The sequence below is a fragment of the Melopsittacus undulatus genome, chromosome 1, assembly GCF_012275295.1.
Source record: "Melopsittacus undulatus isolate bMelUnd1 chromosome 1, bMelUnd1.mat.Z, whole genome shotgun sequence".
Lineage (NCBI taxonomy): Eukaryota > Metazoa > Chordata > Aves > Psittaciformes > Psittaculidae > Melopsittacus > Melopsittacus undulatus.
Genome location: NC_047527.1, coordinates 32,873,228 through 32,895,485, shown reverse-complemented (window position 1 = coordinate 32,895,485; position 22,258 = coordinate 32,873,228). Strand labels below are relative to the sequence as shown.

Sequence of the window (22,258 nt, the reverse complement as noted above, 5' to 3'; positions counted from 1 at the left end):
CAATACTGGCTGGGGAATGAGAAGCATTTAGAAATGCCCAACAATAAAACATTCAAACCTATCAATGTATAAAATGGAATATTTAAGCCTCTAAACAAATGCTAAGGAGGTGGGAGGGGGTGTAAGATATAAACTGTGTAACAATTGCAATCAAAGGAATGCATCGTGTAGAAACTATATCCTGTGTGAGGTTTTATTGTATAGCCACTACAGAGAAAATGTTAAGAATCTTAAATCCTGCCAATGCAGCAAGCCAAGTATGTCTGCCAGCCACACACCAGGCCTGACTGTGGGCATGCAACTGTGGCTTTTTGAATTTTACAGTCTTTCCTTCATGGAAATTCCCAGGGGAATTTCCTACTGGACTACCTGCAACTTGGGTTTTGCCTCAGTAAAAACTGGAAGCTCAAATTATTCATGTGTAAACAGCTTCTCTAAATGGTTTCATCTAAACAAACTAAATAATGCACTGCACTTCAACAGTCAGCAAAGATAACTGTAACTTTCCTAATCTAGTTACAAAATAATGGCCAAAATACCACATAGTCCCTTAAAAACAACACCTTTACCAAAGCTGAATTTTCCTTTAAACAATCTCTGGGCAAAATCTGCAAAACAATTAACTGGTAGATCGTATTCATAAATAGGAAACAAGCACTAAAATGCTTTATTCAGAGTTTGTAAAGGCTTGCTTGAAGTATTTGTGTTTAATTATCACAGGTAATTTGAAGCCTGAGCCTTGAAAGTATCCAAGCTAAACACCTGTTTTTCAGTGACACTGAGCTGCTGCTTATCAATTACAAATATACTTAGAATAATAAGCCATAAAACATAAAACTGTATTTTTTTTAGTACTTTTCCATACATTGGTCCCAGTAACTCTTAATATTAGGGGCTTACAAGAGAACATGTCTGAGATCATACACAAACAGTTTAGAAGAATTTAAATAACCACATTTTAAAGACGTGCCCCCTGAGACTGAAGAAGTTAAAAAAGACCCATTCAAATAAGCAAATAACATTTTTTACATTTACAAATGAAACATCATATGAGTATTTATTGATTTTTTTAAAAATTCAAAAATACATTGTAACAGAACAGAATGTATAAGTTCTTCAATGAAGGACAAAACTATAGTTATCATCCGGACCAGAATACAAATACATGCTAACAATTTAAAAATCATTTTGGGTCATTCAGGAAACATGAAACAAGCTAGCTGTTTGCAAATGCAGTAGTTTTCTACTTTGTAAATATGCCTGAGAAAGTTAACCTGTAAAGAAATTGGCTTTTAAACTCTTAAACACAAAGAGCTTTCTAGGCTGAAATGGTGAAGAGACCTGTGATATGCACCTGACAGGCCACTAAGCCATTTCCCACAGAGATTCTGTTCACTGCTCCACCTCAGCTCAGCCACCCAGCAGCGGCAGAGTTTCCTATCAATACCAGGCTTATTCAAGTGAGGTGTTAAAAACGATGCAAAGATGGTGTAAAACCATCAGTTACATACACAGCAGACAGATGTTAATAATTGAGATTCTCTACCAAACTCCTTGGTTTGTATCAGGGCCAAGTAAAAAGTAGTAGTCTAGTTTACGGATGAAACGGATTATATTTTTTGGCTCAAGGTATGACCTTTTATAAACAATTTCTACAGAAGCATCTAGAATCAAAGCATGAGAAAAAAACAGGACAAACACAACTAATCATTTTACAGTAACCACATACTGTAGGCAAGTAGGAATCAAAACAGTAACATAAATTGTGCATTGGTTCTATGAAAATAAAGTGTTACTAAAAGACACAAGCAATCTGACAAGATGTGAAAGCGAGCAGTGAAAACTTCACGGATTGAATTTCTTTTCATCAGAATTCATCTTGTTTCTACTGCAGGCAGGTAACAAGTGGAACTCAGGAAAACTGAATTCCTATTAGCAGCTTAACTCTACTATAGTGAGGCTTAGGCTTTTACCATTTCTTGTATTAAGAGACATTCAACTAATAAATCAAAAATGATACTTTAAAAATGAAGACCAAAAGAAAGCTGAATATACATTTTAGACAGAAACAGCATTAGATCAAATCCACAACCAGTGATATCTGATGTATGTAAATGTAATTGAACTGTGCTGCTTATACCAACAGAACATCTGACACTGCATCTTGAATTCTAGCAGCCTCTTTTAACCACTTCCAACAACTGCATACTTTGTAAATTACATGGGCTTTGATGAAAACAAATCATTGTCAGGCATGCAAAATTCTAACAGAAACCTCCCATTTCCAGAATTTGGTTACATGATCAAATTACATATGCTAGAATGTATGAAACCAACTTTTCAAATGAAACAAATTCACAACTCTGAATAACAAAAACAAAACCTCCCATATAAAAAACTACGACAGGAAAAATAGTATTTCTACATAGCTCATTCTATCCTCTGGTGGTGCAACACAGAAAAATGAGCTACTGTCCTTATAGTGTGTAATTTTGCATGTAATAGTGATTGGGAAGAGACTTCATTTTCGCATCTTCCACACTGCAGAAATTACTGGATGTATTAAAGAGGCTGCTACATCTATTCTGTGAAATGTAGGGTATTTGCCATTGATGGATACAGGCTGTCAGTGCTGAAGGACTCATGCACTGACCCAGTGTGGTTCATCTTACATTCTCTAGTACTGACTGTGATGTCAAAAACATTCTGCATTGTTCTGACATCAGTTCTGCTCCTAGTCTGCACCTTCTGATGAAAACATTGTTCTACAGGTTACAAGTGAGGGGTGCAGGGTGGGAGGCAGAGTTACGGCTTTAACGACCTGGCCCAGAAGACAAACACAAAGTTAAGGTGGTGCATCACTACCTTCTGGCTCAGAGTCAACGAGAGAAACTAATGCCGGAAGTATGTAAAGCTTCTAATGCCAAGAGGTGAAGACTCTTAAAGAAGTGCAAGTAAAGAGCACAATTTAAGCCCATAATTATTCAAGGAGAATAAACAAAGGAGAGAAAGATGGTCTGCAGTAAAGTGAATGGAAGGAAGGAACAAACAAGAAAAAGACGGACATGTATATTGGTGCAGGGTTTGTATCTCCTGGACCCAGAAACTGCCTTGGACACCATCTAATTTTACAAGATAAGTTACATGCATGCCCACATTCAAGAGGGCAAGAGTGAAACCTTGATGGTAATGCTATGATTCTGGCTGAAGAGCTTCATTTTCCCCCTCCCATACCTGAAAGCCTTGAATCCTTGCCAAATACTCCAGCTGTTTTGAAGGCTGCACTGCAGAACAGGGGGAGGCAGGAGATATTCCTTTTAGACCTATGGCTTCGGCAGTTGGGGATGTTCCATTCATGAGAAGTTCCCTGGCAATCGTAGCTGTGCTATTTGTTGTAGGAGATATGCTGAAGAAAGAGCTAGAAGTCTGGCTCATTTCTTTGGATGACAAATAGCTTACAGTAGTACCAGGGGCTGATTTGTTGCGGCTTGCTTCCATCTCTTGATAAACATCAGGAGAGAGATGGAGTATTCCCTTTGGTGCTGAAAACAAAGACAGAGACCATTCTCATTACTCTAGAATGGGTTTGGCATGAAGACAATTTCATTAACATATTTTGCAGTTGAAAACAAAGTAAGCATTTAGAAGCAGTATCATATTTTCCACAGTAGCTGCAAATGAAATTGCATGATTTATTTAGAAACAAAGCATATTTGAAGTACCCGTCTTCGTATTCTTCCCCCACTCTTTTTAAGGATTTACAATCCTGGATTCTAAAATAGTGGCTAGCATAGAATACACAACACAAACAAATAAGGTTTGGAGATCTGAAAACCATGAGGAACAGCTGCTGTTTCAAAATAGTAGCACAATCATTATTTCACTACAATCTTCTACCTCCTATCTTATGTGATAATTTAGACTGTTATTTTACAAATAATTTAAACTAGTCTATGTCAGCACTGCTGCCACCACAAGTAGCTCTTTTCTCTCCCACCTACAGCTGCTGTTTGTACTCTCCAGCTGCTCTATTGCTTGTGCCAGGACCAGCACCTGTAGGACCATGCAGTGATGCTCATGAGAATGAGCTGTTGGATGCAAAGGAAGGACAGCTTATGGCAGTAGCAGCACTGCTTCAAGTGCTGGTTTAAAGTGCTTGCCAGCAGTCTGTGCTTAAATAACCCTAAACTGCCATGCAGCCACATCATTATGGTGCTAGTGACTCTAATGTCTTCAATTAAGAGGAAATTATATATGTATTTATTTAGCTACATGTACGGCATCCTATGGTTTGCAAATAGCTATGTGCATTGGACAACATCTAATACTGAACAAAAAAGCATGCATGTGTCATCATTAATATCAATAGGAGTTAGGGTAAACATTAAAAAGATCTATATTCATTTATGTGAATTAGTTTTAAATGTTTGACATGTAAATTAGGGATAATTTGTCCACATTTTATTATATTTTTAGAAAGCATCTCAACCCTAAACCTGCTTGAAAACAGGAGTACATACTTGATCAGTTTCACAGATATTCTTCTGCATGGAAAGGTGCAGAATTAAATCTCAAATTTGCTAGTTTTCATATACAGTGAAGCACTTGTTGGAAACACAAGTTCCTAGTTTGCTGATATAAGAGGAAAAACGTTCCTATTATTAATAAATTGAAAAATGAAATGTGTAATTTCATATTAATAGCATACTTTAATCTTCCAGCATATATCTGAAAATAAGATGGGTGAACCTGAGCCATATGGCATTTCATTCTATGGATGATAAACCGATTTGTTAACTGATTTAGTAATCCCAAGAGAAATCAAAGAGTTCAATGCTTAATTCATTTGCAGTACACATTAAATTCATCTCAGAATGTAGAAAGAATTCAGAGAGGATAAGAACATTAATTTCCAGTTACCTAGAAAAGATTCTCCTAATCCTAGTAGTGATAGTATTTTTAAACAAAATGTCTACCACAAGGAGAAGACTCAAAAAATATTAGCAGCAATTAATATACTCATTTTCTAGTATATGGTGAAAATTGAACATCCTCATTGCTGACTCAGGAAACTGCTTACAGCTGAATCTTTTAATTCAATTACTCACACATTTGGCTTTTTAAACTAATATTGCTTTCAGGAAGCTGGAGTATCACCTTGTACCATTCACAAAGACCTACCTGTTATTCACTTGATTGCTATCCCTAACTACCTTTGTGTGGCTGGGGAGCCTGGCTGGACTCCGAACCCTAAAAATGTTTTACCCAGTCTTACAACTGGCTCCAAAGCCAGTGGACCCTGTGCTGAATTCTAGAGCTGAGCAGAAGTTCAAGACTAGTGCAGAAGATAGAGGACAGCGTCCCTAAATTTTTTTTTTCTCTGTCTGGGACAATTTAGATTATAACCTCATAGATAACAACTATGTAAACATGCAGCATTACTCTATAGCACATAATCACTATATGATAGTGATTTTATACCCTTTTTCTAAGGCTATAACCTCCAAGGCCTAACACTGCTCATATTTTTAAACAGTCTTATACAAGACATAACATGAATGAAAATTAAAATAGGTAACACAGACACTGATAGTTGGTATTAGGATACAACACCAAACAGCAACAATAATATTGAGTGGCAGGTGTTCATTACCTTCGAAGACCTGCCCCCTGTAAATCTGATTTCCCAAAACTATTTGAGAAACAGAAATGAAGACTGAAAAAAAGACAAAGCAGTGTAGTTTAGAAATAATGTTTTTCATATAAATAATCCATTTTAGAAAAGCACAGTACAACATTAGCTTAAAAAAAAGTGTTAAAGAAGTTTAAAATCAAGTCCAGTGCTGCAGATGTCTGTTCCATTGATGTAATATTATTTAAAACAAACATTTCACATGCTTTCTCAGCCATTTCACTGTTTTTACATGATCCACCCAAATATCTAACTGCAGTCTGGAACAATGGTTTGGAATATTTCCAGATTACTAACCTTTCTAAATGTTAAAATAATTAATATGCAGCATATGATGAATAAAATGATATTGAACAGAGTATAGCAAATGCTCCTAAAGCACTGACTTTAATGGTGATGTTAAATTAATAATAGTACTTTTAAACTTATGCAACACCTTTCTGCTAAAGACTTCAAAGTGCTTTATAAGCAATAATTAATTTAAATCATACATTGGCTCTGAGAGACAGATATTATATTACCATCATTGATTATCTCTGGAAACAAAGTAATGTAATATTCTAGACATTACATTAATATAGTTGCAAGCTATTAACTTTTTATATTCAAAGCCTATGTTTCATGCAGCCTCTTTCCTACAGACTAGTTTTAAAAAGACAATAAAACTTGGACTCTGAAACCTTCTATACAGCATATATTAATTGTAATTCATTATCTATTTGCAATATATTATTGAGGATTATTTTAATACCATTCCGCACTATTGTTTGCTTACTTCAACTCTGTTAAATAGTAGAGTGCATGTATGCAACAGTTTAATTACAGTAGTAAAGTTGTTATCACAAGACAAGGAGTATGACATCAACAGAGAAGTAAGTCTAAGAACAAAAGAACTCTTCAGAAATTATCTGAATTAGTCTTCAAACAAGCACTTTAATTAAAATACAGGAGGAAGAAATGCTGTCCTCTAACACCTTTATGCATTGCAGGAGAACCTCTCTAGGTAAATATTTTCATATTTTCATTAGTCTTTCTGCTAAAAGCACTTTGGAGTTTTGTGTCCACTAAATATTGATCCCATGCTAACTTCACCTTACTCTAAAGGTTACCATCACAATTATTAGTCATTGCCTTTTAAACCAACAACCTTGCATGTTCTGCTAATATAAATGGAAATTATTTTAATGTTTCATGAATGTACCTCTACTTTAGAGGTACATTAAAATAATTTCCATATATATCACTTAAACCTGTGGGCAAACGTGCTATGAAAATACGCGGGCTAGTAATGCAATGTAATCGCTAACATTTGAAAAACATGTCTTATTCATCCTTGGTGGTAACTGTTAGCAGCTTCTCACAATCTTCTGAAGTCTCTGAAAACTCCACATCAAACGGCTCTTTTACCTATACATACATTTTCTTGATCTTCCATTGTCTACTTTTGCTGTCATGTACTGGACAACTGCCAAACAGTTTAGACTCCAAGGCAAATGTACAATTAAGATATAAAATGGCCTGACTGTCCTTCACAGGCCTTCCCCTTGAAGCTCTGATTACACTTATTTTCACAGCAGCAGTAGCAGAGACAATCTCCAAACAATCTATTGGAGTGGTATTATTTTTATCCCTAATCCTTTCTCTGAAGGGTCTCCTTGGCTGGGAAGACAAGGGGACCTTTCTACAAAAGGGTTCCCCACTGTCTAGACCTTCACTCCTTTTGGTGTTCATGGAAAACAAAACTAACCACATGAGGGACTTTCTGCATGGGGAATAGGGTGAGGAATGAGAATGATCACCAATATCACCAAATGAGCCTTAATGCAGTAAGACTGCAAAAAAATGGAATTTGTTGATACAGGGACAGTGACAAGTTCGCCCACAGCAGTGAGCTAGGGAAAGCTCAGAGCCAGGACAGTGTTGCCTGCATACTATCAGGCAACACTGTCAGAGTCCACACTGGTACCACTGGTGTCCTATTTTCAATTTTCTATTTATGTCAGGAAGATTAGAAAAAAATGAAAAGCTGAAATTCCACTTTTACAATTCAACTCCAAAATAAGACCTACAGCCTGAGGCTTGTATTGCCAAACCGCATACACACATCAGTGCTATTCTTTTCTGTTTTCTACCTGATCAGCACCGTAGGGATGCTCTTCCTCTGCCTTCACTTACTGACTTCTTGGGGCTCAAGGTCACTCATTGACTTTTCATGTTTATGGACACTCAATATAATTGGTCTAAAACTACAACTTAATTCTTCCTTAGAGAACTACAGCTTTCTCCCTAGGTTTCACCTATCCTACAGGAAAGTTATACTTGTTGGTGTGCACAAGCAGTGTAAGCTGGTGTATGACTTCCCACAACATCCCTGAAGAGCGTATGCTCTTCCCTACACTACAACCAGTGAGGCACCAGCCAGAAGGAGTGTTTTCATGTCTTGTGTAATGATGCACAGCAAACCATGATATAATTCTGTGTATGACATGCTCATAAATTAACACCCTGATATTTGAAGCAATCCATCACTGGTTGAAGAAAAGATTGTTCATAAACAGATAATAAGTATTTTTGGAACTGAATAAAATACTCAATCGGTAATCATCAAGAAGCTGTCTTTCAGATTATGCTACCTGTATTCACATTGAATAAAGACTTCTTATATTGTGTTGCTTAACGTACATGGCACAATCTTCCAGTAAGATGTTAAGCAGGAAATGTTAGACCCAGATCTAATCCTGACTTCACTATTATGTAAATTAAAATGGACAAAACCTTAAAAGGCACAGAGGACTTTCACATGCAATGATTTCTCCATAGAACTGGCAGGTTTGAAAATCTCAACATGCCCTAGAATATGGTCCATTAAAAATCCACTGAGAGAAAGAAAAGAGAATTTACAAAGCCAATTAACTATTTCAATAGCAAGACTGGAAAATGTAAATGTCATCATAAAAAGAAATTATTGTTTTATACTCCACTCCCTATAAAAACCTATTTATATACTAGAATATTTTCAAATTTTGTTTCATTACCTCAGTAGGAACTCAGAAAACGTCAAACAATTGAATAGGCAAATAATATGGCCATTATGTTCACAGTCTACAGGCAATCTTGGCTTGAAATACCAAGATGCAATCATTAGCTACTTAACACAGCTATCTGCTGTATTTCTAAGTCACTAGCTACTGCAATATTCAGACACGAAAAAATGTTTTCTCATTACACAATGTCCTTCAATCAAAAGATCTCATCTACATGACCTTAAACAAACAGATGTTATGTAAAGTCACTCATTAAAATACTGGTGGGGGTTTAACCTCAAAATAACAATGACACTGAAGTAAATACTATTTAGTTCTTTGTGAATTCAGTTCTGGTATCTTTAATTTCAGTGGAACATGTTCTATACAGCCAAAAAAGGAAACTGCAGTATTACAGGAGACAAATTGTATTAATTTCCATAACATTTGATGCTTAACTCATGTGAGGCAAATACTTTGAAATCTCCCACAGCTTTACTCCTGCTTGGGAACATAAGATTTTTGTAAAAATAAGACTTAGTGTTTGCAGTGGGAAATTTCTAGATGAGATTCTATTAAATAATCCAACAGAGAGACGAAACACCTACACCATTATTTTACATGGTAACTTCTGCATCGTAAGTTTAAAAAAAAACATCGGTGTACCAAATAACCCAAAATTGAGATAAAGCAGGTTCTGAAAAGAACTTACCTAAATGCAGAAGAAAAGGCAGCATTATTATCAGTAGAGAGCAAATTTAGAGCAGGAGCAAATCAAGCTAGTGAACTGGCAGAGCAAGGTTCTTGTAAAAGCTGCAGGAATGTGATTTTGAGGGACTAAAGCAATTAGGAAGTGCCTAAGTGCAACTGGAGGTGACCTGTGCAGGCAAGACTTTTCATTAACAGATTAAGAGGGGAATGAGAATGGTGATGATGAAAACAAAGGCATGACCCGCAAGTAGAATAGATGAAAGAATGAGCAAGTCTACTAGACAAGGATGGAAAGGTTGCTGAACTAAGAAGGTCAAGGGGAACATCAAGCAGCACAGCATAAGTACGAGTGAAGATGAAATCAGAGGAAGCAAAGCAGTGTGGAAGTGGAAGTCATAGGCATAAGGAGTTTGACATAACAGAAAGGGGATGGAGGAGAGAATGGAGAACTAAGTCTTGATTATGGCAGCAGTAAAGCCTCAGATCAAGAGATTCAGTTCTTCAAGGACATTATTATCTTAGACTATGGGGGAGGAACATAATGGGTTCCAGATTGGGGGACAGTAGGAAAAGGAGAAATTACTTCAGAAAAGTAAAAGTATTTAGAGAAACACAGTGTTGAGGTTAAATGTGTGATACTGGTCTGTTTGCCTCACTGAGAACAGAAATCCAAACGGGGATAATTTGTAGAATTACATTATCAAATCTGAATTTACAAGTTAATATAAAAAAAAGAGCTCTGCATTGTTATTTCACATGCAGGTTTTTTCAAAGGGACACAGTAGCAACCCTGAACAAATGTAATCCATATAGGAATTTGGGGGGACTAGAAAAGCAAAAGAATAATTTCTCTGAAATTATCTCTACCCATAAAGCTGGCTATCTACTGTGATTATGGCTGTTCCCTCTTTATATATTCTAGATACATCAAGAGCTTAACAATTAAACAGTCTTCTAGAAGGCTGTCTTAGGTTCCTTCTCAGCCTGACAGCACCCAAACCACAAGCCTTACAGGCCAAGAGTATTCTTCCTACATACACACAATCCATACAACTCAAGAACCAAACAACAAGCTGCTTGCAGAATATAATACTTATATATTTATATATATAATATATGTTATATACATTTTTAATATACATATCTAATAATATCCCAGCCAGGGAACACCAGAATACGTATCTGCACCTTCACTTACAAATGCTTTAATCAACAGATAGACTACAAAGTCATGATTCCTTTAGATTGCTCCTTCTATGTGGATTTCTTGCATTTTGACAGCATTTGACTTCCTATTTTCTATATGCAAAACATAATGATATTAAATATCTCCAAAAGACAGCTGCTGTTATCCAGATTACTCTACCCCATAAGTACTCTCCTTCTAGTGAAGAAGGAAACTAAATCTGTCTCCCAACTTTCTGGACACATACGTAAAATACTAGGTACTTTAGAAACACCCATTGTCCTTTAAACTCAGCAATGAAAGTATCACATCTGAAGATGTGAATCTTGCAGTACTTTAAGCACCAAACTCTGCATCTCAGTAGGGGAAATGTGGGGAAAGGACCAATTGCATCTGTGATCTTACACATGCAAATTGTGCCCAAATCCCACTCACACACAAACATGCTAATTTGGATCTTGCCACTAGTTCTCAAAACAACAAATAATAAAGGAAAAATGACCACACTCCCCTGTTTTGTTAATATAAGGTGTTTTTTAGTATTACATGGTTTAGAAGGCTTTGGGTTTTTTTAACTATTTCAAAATATATATGCAAAAATATACATGCAAGAGTTATTTCATTGGTATTATTCTGGATAAATTATTACTTCATTCTGATTGCTAGATGAAATACAAAAATAATACATTAGTTATTAATAATGCTGAATACAGCACAGTTTTCCTAGCTTCAGTAACTCAGGGAAGAAAAAAAAATTGGACAAAACTCCTCTGCTTCTAAATTTATTTTTCCTATGTCTTCAAGTGAGAAAGAAATTCTAGTTATCTCATATCCTCACTGGAAGATGGGATGACTCCAGAGAGGCAAGGTGATACCGACTGCTATAAGAAGGTTATACAGAATGTAGACAAGAGGCTCAGCTGATGGAACCCTGAACACACAGTGATGGTATAACGTTCACCTGATAGTATGTTTGCTAAAAAAAAAACCCAACCCACTAACGAAACCAAAAATACCCCAAACCAAACAGTTTGAAAACTACTGTTCTGTGGCCTTCTGTGGCTTCATCAAGTAAGTAATGTTGTCAAACCCTCTTATTGTGGTTTCTACTCAGAGTGATATATAAATCTAACTCCTAGTAATAGTAATAACCGACAAAATTTGGTCAGTTTGGAAGCAATCCAAAACTGAAATCAAAAGAAACAGCAGTACTTAATCAGAAAAAATGTATACAATCCACTGCAAACCACCTTTGAAAAATGCCCAAAAGAATTAGGTATTTCCACAAAACATAACACACAAATGCCAATTAAAAATGTCTGAAATACAAACAAAAGACTTTATTCCCAAACTGCAGATTTCAGTTACAGTTCATGGAAACACAGGAGTATCAAATTATCTACTGGAAGTCTTCACCAAATTGCCCAGTTGAAAAATAAACATGTAAACGACTATTAAAAAAAGTCTTTCTAAAACTAGTAAGGGCCAGAACTAGAAAGTTCACATAAATTTCGCTTTCTCCAAAGGGAGGATGCATTAGTATGCAAAATTTCATAAATACAGTCTTTATTTTGGGTTTATTTTCTCTTATCAACTCCCATCTCTCAACATTTAAGTAAGAAGTTGAATGTAACCATACAGTTAAGGCTTATAACAACACTGCATATTTTCTTGTTCTTTTTTTTTTTAATTTCTTAATCTATTATTTAAGTAGATTTTAAATAAATATTAAAATACATGTTATTTATAGAAAAAAGTTTAGATTTCCTCATCACAGATTTAAGAAACTCTTCTGAATACCTATTTGTTTTTTAATTCTTGCCTTTTTTTTTACTGTGAACAACTGCATGAGATCAAATGTCTCTGTTCCTTAGGAAATCATCTGCTCCTGCTGCTCATTTACCATCTGAAATCATAATCATCTGCTGGTGACAATCTAATCATCTTCACAGTAACTAATTGTGATGTCACAAACAAATGATTATGATTTCAGGTGGTGAACAAACAGCAGGAGCAGATGTACTCTGAAGAACAAAGACTGTAAAGTCATGCATGAATCTCTAATAATAAAATGTTAGGCAAGAAAAACAAAGAGACTGTCCTTTACACAGAGGTAGAATTGCTGTGACTGTATTTTTTTTATTCTTATTAGTTTTTCAATACTTTGTGACTACCCAAATTGCAGGAAACAGATAAAGGAAAACTGTACTATGGAAATTTAAGGGTGGGGAACATATAAAACCAGTTAGGGTAATTTTTTCCTTCTTAGAATTATAATATATAAAACCACTGTTATTTTTTCCTTTTATTTTTATGTATTTTTGTTTCTCATAGCTCATCTACAGCTTCTCCTAGAAGACATACTGTCTGTTTGCATTTCCCCATCCAGAAATATAAAACCAAAGTAAGTTCCCAACAAAATGCACTTTGCATTAGGACTGTTTATTTGTTTCATGTTTTGTTATTTTGTTGATAACTCCCTAAGCTAAACCCAGACTGATAAGTGAGCATTCTGTTCACAGTAAACGTCTCCTGTATGGGCTGCAAATGCTTATGGTCTGCTAACAGTGTCTCCAAGTCTCCTCCAGAAGCATCAGGGAGAAAAACCCCCACTCAATGTTATTGTTATTTCACATGTGAAAAAAGTCTAAGATATCTCAAACCAAGAAACAAATAGCTTCTTGCTTCATCTTTAAGATAGTGAAATGAAAAGGAAAGGTAAAGAGGTAAACCTGTCAGAAGGAGCTTTGCCAGTGAAGTTTGCTGCTAAGGTATCTGCAAAAGTAACACGATAGAGGTGAATAAGAGGAGTTAATTTTTAAGGATATTTAATAGGGAATATTAAAAATGCATTGGTTGTAGGGTATTTCTCAGCAAAATCAAAGCACATAAGAAGGCTACAATGAAATCTGTTCTACTGTACTAAAATATGATTGTTATGATTTTTGTTTACTGTATTAAAATGTACAACTTCACTTTACTATTCCAGTTTTATTTCACACAGTTTCAGATGAAAACAGTGTATTATGCACACAAAAAAAGAGTATCTGCCTGCAAAGGGAAACTTTAATAGAGTGCCAATTGATACAGCAGATTCATACTTCTATGACAAAGGCCATTTCAGTTTAGAAATACCAAGAGATGTTTCAATGATAAACTAAAAATGACCTATTAGCAATTTGTTCAGGAAGAAATGATACCACATTTAGAGAAGAAAAATGCTTTTCTAGGTCTTCCATGAATCATGGATGAAATTGCAAGGTGAAGAAAGACTGGTCTGTTCTTTACATAACTGTTACATATTCATCCTCCTCTTATGACTTTTATCACAGAAAATCACAGTTATGCTGTAAATTTTAAAGAAAATACCCTAAAAGAAAAAGGCCCTTTAGAGGCGGAGAGTTAAAAAATCAGTAAAAAAATATATGCCTGTTGGTAACATTTTGGATTCAAAGCTTTCCTGTTTTGCAAAAGGATAGCACAGTCCCTATGAAATGAAAAATTACACCCTTTTATCAGCTGTTTATTATTAATGTTGCCTTTAAATTGGAACCCTCAAAAAGGAGTTAGGGGATTAAGCACAGTGGTGTCTGAACAGAACTATGAGAAATATATGCTCTGTGTCTGTCAACATGATAGCCACATCTTCTTTGATTTCCAATTTACTTGGAGATCAGACAAATGTAAATGAAAGTATCTAGAAATATCTTTCATGCATTAGAAAAGCACCCCAGAATGAAAACCTGTTTCTGTACCATCGCCTGTGGTGGCTGCAAAAAACATCTGTGAGCAGGTCAATCTGTGAAAAACAAGTTCCTTGGTCAGCACAGGTTTAAAATAATTTTTGTGTTGATCTTGTCTCCTGTTGAGTGAGTTTGCCTGTGTGTTTTCCTTCTGGATTTGGAGTCACATGTATAACTGCCAAAGTTTTCTTGCCAGATAAAGCCTGGGAAAAGGACTGTTTTTTCTTGTTGGTGTAATAGATGGTTGTGATGTCATCTATAGATATATCTGCTACAAGACACTGGAGGGATAGGAGAGAAAAGCTAGATGTCTTATTCTGCTGTTCCAAACTCCTGTATGTTAATGTTTAAAAATGTTAGCATTTGAAGATGTTTCAGAGGCCATGTCCTTAGAGATTTTGACAACACAAACAGAGATCACTTAGAATTGGACTGATGGGGATTGACGGCAGGGCTGGAAGGAAGCAATTAATAAGAAGGTCTTAGAACCTGTAGAAACCTTCTTTTCAGGGAAGCACAATGACATGTGCTAAATCCAAGAGTAATTAAATACTAGCAAACTTTTGTGTAAGTTGAAGCAGAAATTATTTCCCAGGTCTGACTGGAAATTTTAGATGCATACTGGAACAATACTGGATCCCCTTAAAATCTGCTTTTAGGACCATGTCCTTCAGACATATATAGATAAAAAATGGAAGACAGCTTATGTGTGTCCATCCTCAACATAAAAAGGACATGGAACTGTTGGAACAAGTCCAGAGCAGGGCCACGAGGATGATCAGGGGACTGGAACACTTCCCATATGAAGACAGGCTGAGAAAGTTGGGGCTGTTCAGCCTGGAGAAGAGAAGGCTGCGTAGAGACCTTGTAGCAGCCTTCCAGTATCTGAAGGGGGCCTACAGGGATGCTGGTGAGGGACTATTCCTTAGGGACTGTAGTGATAGGACAACGGGTAACGGGTTGAAACTTAAACAGCAAAGGTTTAGACTGGATCTAAGGAAGAAATTCTTTACTGTGAGGGTGGTGAGGTACTGGAATGGGTTGCCCAGGGTGGTTGTGAATGCTCCATCCCTGGCAGTGTTCAAGGGCAGGTTGGATGAAGCCTTGGGTGATATGGTTTAGTGTGAGGTGTCCCATCCCATGGCAGGGGGGTTGGAACTAGATGATCTTAAGGTCCTTTCCAACCCTAACTATTCTATGATTCTATGATTCTAGCGCATCTTTAGTTAAGGAAGATGATGTTTGGGACTCTTAAGAAGTCCAGAACTCAACACAGTTCAAGAGAAAAATCCAGTGCTCATGGAAAACTGAAGGAAGTACTATTGAAATATTATTTTTACCACTCTAACCAGCAAAAACCTAGCTATAAGGTCACAAAGGTCTGTCCTATTCATTACCTGTTGCAATAAAACTGAATTTGGTCTTCACTAGCAAGGTCACCTGGGCCTTTGTGTCTTCAGACATGGCTCATGGCAGAAAGGAATTACCAGTAGCAGAACCTGATCAGGGTCAGGGATGTCTTGAGAAATTTTCAGCCCATACAAGTCCATTGGACCAAATGGGATATATCTTAGCGTGCTGAGTCACCAAGCTTATGTCATTGCAAGGCCACTCTATTATCTTCCAAAACGTCATAGAGATCAGGAGAGGTCTCCAACGCCTGGAGAAAGGCGGCATCATCATCAAAAAAAGGTGGGCTGGTCAGCCCCACTTTGTCCCTGGGAAAATCATGCAGGAATTCCTCTTAAAGCCATTGGTGGGCACACAAACAGAAAAATAAAAATAAAAAGCCATTGGGAACAATGAGCATGAATTTACCCAGGATAAAAAACAGCCTCAACAACCTGATTACCTTTGTGCTAAAATGACTAGATGCATGAATGGAGGCCAGAGGATGTTATTTACCTTGGCTTTAGCAATGTTTTTGACATTGTGCCTCCCTCAGCATCCTTGTATCCAAGCAATGACAGAATCTACATAGATGATGAAAATCTGTTTGGATGATCAGGCTTAGAGGACAGTGATATGCTGTGGGGGACCCAATAGCAGCCTTCCAATATCAAAAAGAGGTTGCCAAACAGATGGAGCCAGGCACATTACTAAGGTATGTAGAAGATGAACAGGAGATGATAGTCATAAACAAACAGAAGATGTTATGATTTGGATAAAAGGAAAACAAATCAAAGTGAAGAAAATTAAGCACTGGAACAGGCTGCCGAAAGAAGCAGTGGAATCTCCGTCTTTGGAGAACTGGAAAAAAAAGACATAAGCAATCCTGTCTGAACTCTGTACTGACCCTACTTTGAGTGGGCAGTTCAGATGACCTCCAAAAATTCCTTACAACCTGAAGGATTTAATTATTCAATGACTAAATAAAAATCTCCTTGTTCCTGCACTCATTCATACCTACACTCATAGGAGGATACTCAAGACTTAATTCACCTAATTGCAATAAAACCCCTAAAATATTTACAAAAAGCATTTCAGTTGTCTCTAATAATCCAGTTCCTACAGAGACAAAGAGAACTAAGTATAAATATAAATTTAGAAAGCAATACTTACTATTACTTGTTGGCTCAGGAAACCCAGCATTCTGGCCGTTCCAACTCTTGTTTTCTCCAAGCTGAAATAGGTAGAAAAAAGACAAATAAGTAAAGAGCAAACTACTCCTTAAACAGAACACTCATGTTTATAAATTAGTTGAAAGATCCTAAAAAGGATGACTTGGGATTGCCACATCTGCTCACAAAATTTTGTTAAGACATCTTAATTTTTGCCTTCTTTGAGAAATGTACCCTTCATGAGTAAACATTAACAACTATTGCCTAACACTGAAATATAAATGTTTCCCTGAGGATTAGGCTCAACTCAATGTTACCAAATCAGACTTAAAATCAAATGATTTATGCAGCTCTCAATTGAAAACATACACATACAAGAGAGAAATTATATTCTAAAATGAGAAGATCCTAATATCTGTCTATGAAAGAATGCATAAACACTGTAAAGTATTTTGGGTATAATTTTAAAATATTTACTTGCTAGGAATACTTTTAGTTACCGAAGTGGATGCAAAAAAAAAGATTGCAATTTTCCATTTGATTTTAATACATAGACTTTTTTGAAGAAGCTAATTGCCTTCAAATTAATTAGATTATGTTTAACACCAGGTATTACTCTGACAAAGAAAGGGAGCAATTAACACAGAAGTTAAAAATGGAGTCATTCCTGAAGTCTCCACAGTAATTAAGATGGTGGTGTTCTAGATTTATACGTAAATGTGGACAAAAATGTCTGAGCTTTCTCATGAAATAGGATCTATTGACAATCTGCTGTCTGAATGCGAAGCGAATGACCCTTTTCAGATTTCACTGGGATTACCCCTTGTCCTATCCTTATACGCCCTTGTAAAAAGTCCTTGTCCCTACAGTCTTTTTTGTAGGCCCCCTTTAGGTACTGCAAGGCTGTTCTAGGGTCTCCCTGGAGACTTCTCTATGCTGAACAAGCCCAACTCTATCAGCCTGTCTTCATAGGAAAGGTGCTTCAGTCCTCTGAAGCACCTTTGTGGTCCTTCTCTGGACTCATTCCAACCGGTCTGTGCCTTTTGCATGTTAAGGACACCAGAACTGCACACAGCACTCCAGTAGAGGGGCAGGATCATGTCCCTCGACCTGCTGGTCATACTCCTTTTGATTAAACCCAGGATACGGTTGGCTTTCTGGGCTGCAAGTGCACACTACTGGCTTATGTTGAGCTTCTTACTGACCAACACCTCCAAGTCCTTCTCCTCTGGGCTGCTCTAAATCCATTCTCTGCCCAACCTTTATCTGTGCTTCTGATTCCCCCCATTCATGTGCAGGACTTTACACTTGGTCTTATTGAACCTCATGAAGTTCACCCACTTCTAAAGGGTGTCAAAGACCCTCTGGATGGTATTCCTTCCCTCCAGCATGTACACTGAACCTCATAGCTTAGTGTCATCACCAAAATTTCTGAGGGTGCACTGAATTGCACCGTCCATGCTGCTAACAAAGATGTCAGATGTTCCAATACCAACCCCTGATGAATGTCACTTGTCACTGGTCTCCACTCGGACATTGAGAAATTAACTGCAACTCTGAGTGCAGCCATCCAGCCAATTCCTTATCCACCGAGTGGTCTGTCTGCCAAACCCATGTCTTTCCAGTTTAGAGACAAGGATGTCATGCAAGACGGTGTCAAATGCTTTGACAAGTCCAGGTAAATGATGTCAGTCACTCTCCTCTTATTCACCAACACTGTAACCCCACTGTAGAAGGCCATCAAATTTGTCAGGCACAATTTGTCATTAGTGAAGGCATGTAGGCTTCATCAGTCATTCCTTTTTTTCCCATGTGCCTTATCATAATTTCCAGAAGGATCTGCTCCACAATCTTCCCAGGCACAAAGATGAGACTGACTGGCCTGTAGTTCCCCATGTCTTCCTTTTTTATTTCTTAAAAATGGGGGTTACATTTCCCCTTTTCCAGTCGGAAAAGAGACCAGGCTGCCATGACTTCCCAAATATGATGGACAGTGGCTTGGCCATTTGAAGTTCCAGTTCCCTCAGGACCTGCAGATGCATTTCATCAGGTCCCATGGACTTGTGCACCTTCAGGTTTATTCGATGGTCTAGAGCCTCATCTTCACCTATTGCAGGCAGTTCTTCATTCTCCTTGTCCCATCTTTGCCTTCTGCCACTTGGGCTGTGCGGCTGGAGCACTTGCCAGTGAAGACTGAAGCAAAAAAGTTGTTGAGTAACTTGGCCTTCTCTATGTCTCTGGCAATCACATCTCCTACTTCCTTCTGGAGGGGCCACACATTTTCCCTTATCTTCCTTTTATCACCAATATACCTGTAGAAGCTTTCCTTGTTGCCTTTCACCTCCCTGGACAGATTTAATTCTTTAGCTTTCCTAACCTGATCCCTGGCTGCTTGGAGAATTTCTCTTCATTCTTCCCAGGACACCTGTGCTTGCTTCCACTCCCTGTAGGCCTCCTTTTTATGCTGGAGTTTGTCCAGGAGCTCCTTTCTCATCTGTGCAGGCCTCTGGCATTCTTGCCTGACTTTCACTTTGTCTGGTGTCATGGTTTGAGCATGTTTTGAGGGTGTTTTTGTTCAAGGTTTTTTCCAGCCAGGTGGAGGAGGGGAGTCCGGGAGGAAGGAGAGACAGGACACCTGACCCAGGCTAGTCAATGAGGTATTCCATACCATAGCACGTGATACCCAGGATGGATACTGGGAAAGAGAAAGCTGGAGGGGTAGAGCTCTGGAGGAAAATGGAGGAGGGAGCACGCGGTGCTCGGCCAGGCAGGGTGGAGTGAGTTTATGGGTCGGTGGTTGGTGGGGTGTTGTATTCTTTTCACTTGCTGTTTGCTGTATCATTATTATTTGTAGTAGTAAATGGCAGTAGGGGTTTTGTGTTATGCCTTAGCTATTAAACCGTTCTTATCTCAATCCGTGGGGGCTACATTCTTTGGATTCTCCTTCCTAACTCTCCGGGAGTAGGGGGACTTGGTTTAAACTACGACATCTGGACACATCACTCCTGAGCTTGTAGGAGGTATTTCTTGAATATTAAGCATCTTTCTTGAGCCCCTCTTGCCTCCAGATCTTTATCCCATAGTACTCTACCAAGAAGATCCTTGAAGAGGCCAAAGTCTGCTCTCCTGAAATTCAGGGTAGTGAGCTTGCTGTGAGCCCTCCTCACTGCACTGAGGATCTTGAACTCCACCATTTCATGGTCAGCACAGCCAAGGCTGTCCTTGAGCTTCACAATCCCCACCAGCCCTTCACTGTTGGTGAAAACAAGGTCCAGCATGGCACCTCTTCTTTTTGGCTCCTCCATTACTTGTAGAAGGAAGTTATCATCAATGCATTCCAGGACCCTCCTGGATAGCTTACACCTTGCTGTGTATCAAGCAGTAACCCACAAGGACCAGGGCTTGCGAACATGAGGCTTCCCCTATCTGTATATAGAGTGCCTTATCTGCTCAGTCTTCCTTGTCAGGTGGCCTGTAGGAGACCCCCAGTGTAATGTCACTTGCCCCTGCCCTCCCTTTAATCCTGACCCATAAGCTCTTGGTTGGCTCTTCATCCATCCCCAGGCAAAGCTCTGTGCACTGCAGCTGGTCACTGATATAGAAGGGGCATCCTCCTCCTCATCTCCCCAGCCTGTCCCTCCTGAAGAGCCTGTATTCTTCCATTCCAACACTCCAGTCCAGGTGATCCACTGGTCTCTGTGATGCCAATAGGATCACGGCCCTGAAGGTGTATGCACACCTCTGTCTTCTCTTGTTTATTCCCATGCTATGTTCATTGGCCCTTGATGAAGCTGACTTACTGGATGGAGTTGGTGGAATTCTTTTGTGCTTCTCTTCAGATGCTCTCCTCCTGACCTGCAATCCCTCTCCAGGCTCTGGGCAACTCTTGCTGGCACTGGCATAAAACTGGTAGGAGCTGGATGGATTGAGGTTCCACTGCCCTGGCTACTTTAGTTTAAAGTTCCCTTCACCACCTTGGCAAGCCTATGACCAAAGATGCTTTTCCCTTTCTCTGACAGAAGAACTCCATCAGCCCACAATAGACCAGGTTTCTCAAAGTGAGTCCAATGGTCCAAGTAGCTGAACCCCTGCCTGTGGTACCCGTCCTCTAACCATATATTGATTTGCCTGATTTGACTGACCCTTTGAAACTCTCTCCTTTTGATTGAGAGGATTGATGAAAAAACTACCTACACTCCAGAGTCCCTTAAACATATTTGTATTTACTGCTGCCTGTTACAACAGCATGTTTTTTGTCGTGAATCCATATTGTGCATCCGTAACATAAGAAACTCAGTACAAGTATGCTGCTACAATATGAGAATGTTTTCAACTCTCCTTATTCATCTTTTTTTACTGTTTATTAACTTGAGTGTGATGGGGAATTTAAGAAGAATTCACTTAGTTATCCTTAGTTTTGCTGTCTCACATGAATGCAATCTATTTTGGTCTTCCTCTGCCTAAGAGAATTAAAGTGACAAGAAGAAATGAAAAGATAGAAGCATGAAAAAGTAAAGACATCACAACTCTACATTTTCACACATAGAACTGAAGTTCTGATAGCTGCAAAAAGTCTCCCAGGGCACTATCAAACTTCTCTCCTCAGGGCTTCACACAACCATTACAGATTTCTTCCAGCAATCTGAATACCTCAGAAAAGAGCAGAGCCTTTACATTTTACGTTACACGGATTACCTATTTACCTGTGCTGCCATTAGCACCATGAATGGCTCTTGTAAAACTCTTAGGTCTTCATTAAAACAATGAATAGTCACATTTTATTCACTGAGGTTAAGGAAAAAAATCTGACTTTGGTTCTTCTTTTTTTGAAGGGAGGAGAAGAGGATGAAAGAATGTGGGGGGTGCAGGGGATAGAGAAGTTGCCTTTTTTAAAAGCATCAGAAATAACACAAGTGAAAATTGTCCATTTAGATGCCAACCTGATACGTCAGCTAATCTATATTGGGCCCCATTTTGGAGTCAAAGAGAGAAACAAGTATCTTTTAATGGTACATCTTTATTGTGCAACTTATATGGAAAGAATTTTGCAATGCTCAAATTGGTAGACATCTAAGGCTATTTTTTCTCCTCTCCAGCACAGTATCTGCAAATAAGCTCAGTCTATTATATACAGAAGATAAAGCCAGATGTTCTAGATATTTTATGTCCTTAACCCCAACAAAGCTATAAAAAATTGTTCTATGATCTTGAATACCACCACTACATAAAATTTGAGTAGTTCACATATTTTGGATACTGCATCATGTTTGCTCATTGTGTTCAGAGTAACAGCAGGCCATTGTATGCTTTCCTATCAATTCTAAGATATCTGTGTCTGCAAG

The 22,258-nt window shown here is 38.0% G+C and overlaps 1 protein-coding gene across 3 annotated transcripts in view; it reads right to left on the bottom strand.

Moving 5' to 3' along the window:
- Nucleotides 1-22,258, bottom strand: part of STAU2 (staufen double-stranded RNA binding protein 2) — a 168,699-nt gene that overhangs the window by 76,943 nt on the left and 69,498 nt on the right. For all 3 annotated transcript variants that reach the window (XM_005150805.3, XM_034065075.1, XM_034065140.1), the window contains exons 11-12: nucleotides 16,918-16,978; nucleotides 3,235-3,542 (exon numbers count right to left, since the gene is read on the bottom strand). In XM_005150805.3, coding sequence (XP_005150862.1) covers nucleotides 3,235-3,542; nucleotides 16,918-16,978 — 369 coding nt within the window. The remainder of the gene's footprint in view (nucleotides 1-3,234; nucleotides 3,543-16,917; nucleotides 16,979-22,258) is intronic.